This window comes from Myotis brandtii, unplaced genomic scaffold (assembly GCF_000412655.1).
Source record: "Myotis brandtii unplaced genomic scaffold, ASM41265v1 scaffold1236, whole genome shotgun sequence".
NCBI classification, from domain to species: domain Eukaryota; kingdom Metazoa; phylum Chordata; class Mammalia; order Chiroptera; family Vespertilionidae; genus Myotis; species Myotis brandtii.
In genome coordinates this window covers 87,571-88,642 of record NW_005354316.1, presented here as the reverse complement: position 1 = coordinate 88,642, position 1,072 = coordinate 87,571, and the positions used below count along the sequence as shown (strand labels likewise).

The following is a 1,072-nucleotide window of genomic DNA, read 5'->3' as shown; positions in this document are numbered from 1 at the left end:
GCTTTCTGCCGCGGATCCCAGGTGGAGCGTGGTTAGGTCGGGCGGGGAGAAGAACCTCCACCTGCAGAGCCGCCCTGAGCTCAGAAGAAGATGCCGCAGACGACAGTGCGGTGGCCGCTGAGCCCCTACCTTGGTGTGAAGCTTGGCCAGCTGCTTCTCGTCCAGATGGGACTGTTTGTACACCCGCTTCTTGTATCGGAACTGGCACAGAAACAGGGGAAAAAGAACGAGTGAGTGTTTCCCAGGCTGCTCAGAGGACCGCCTTCTCCTCGCCAGGAGAGCCTGCAGCCGGGGCTCAAGGCCCGGAAAAGAGACAAAAGCACCCCCCCAGGGCCCAGGACACGCTGAGGAGAGCGCTGCGGAGAGCCTGCAGCCAGGGCTCAAGGCCCGGAAAAGAGACAAAAGCACCCCCACGGGCGGAGGAGAGGCCCTCCATGGGGAGCGGGCGCCTGCGCTGGGCGCTGCCCAGGAGCCACGACTCATTCCCACAACCAGCAGCGCTTCCTTTGACCTGGAAGCTGCTCCCAGGCGCCGGAGCCTGTTCTGTGGAGATAAGGAACCGAGGGTGAAGGAGGCGCGGTGTCACACCGGTGTCAGTGTCGGTGTCGGCCCGGCGGCCTCCCCACCCCCAGGCCTCCCATCTCCTGCCTCTCCCAGGGCCCTGACCCCTTTCGGTCAGATGTGCTGGGACGCTCCAGGCTCAGGAGGACCTGACCGCGTGGGAGGCACCGTTCTGAGCTGGGACCTCCGTTCAACCCCAGCCCCACGGCACCTCTGACTGCGGAGCCGTCTCCTGCGGCCCAGGGGCTGCAGACCCCCAGCCCCCCCAATGGCTCGCGTGCGGGCTGCGATCCACACGGAAATGAGCGCCGTCACTTCACACTGGCGACTTGGTGTGAGAGGAGAAATGGCCGCACTGCTGGCCACCTGTGTGCCGCTCCTCACACATGTGGAAACACTCCGTCCCCTCGGGGTAGCAGCCCGGCTCAGAGAGGCAGGGCCACTAGGCGGCCGTGGATAAGGCTGCTCAGCGCGTCACCACGGAGGCGCAGGGGCGGCTCAGAGCGCCCCC

General features: G+C 66.0%; 1 protein-coding gene across 1 annotated transcript in view; it reads right to left on the bottom strand.

Annotated features, from left to right (window-relative positions):
- The window catches only part of SHANK2 (SH3 and multiple ankyrin repeat domains 2), a 22,457-nt gene that overhangs the window by 5,832 nt on the left and 15,553 nt on the right, over positions 1-1,072 (bottom strand). Inside the window, exon 4 of the mRNA XM_014533994.1 lies at positions 130-201. Coding sequence (XP_014389480.1) covers positions 130-201 — 72 coding nt within the window. The remainder of the gene's footprint in view (positions 1-129; positions 202-1,072) is intronic.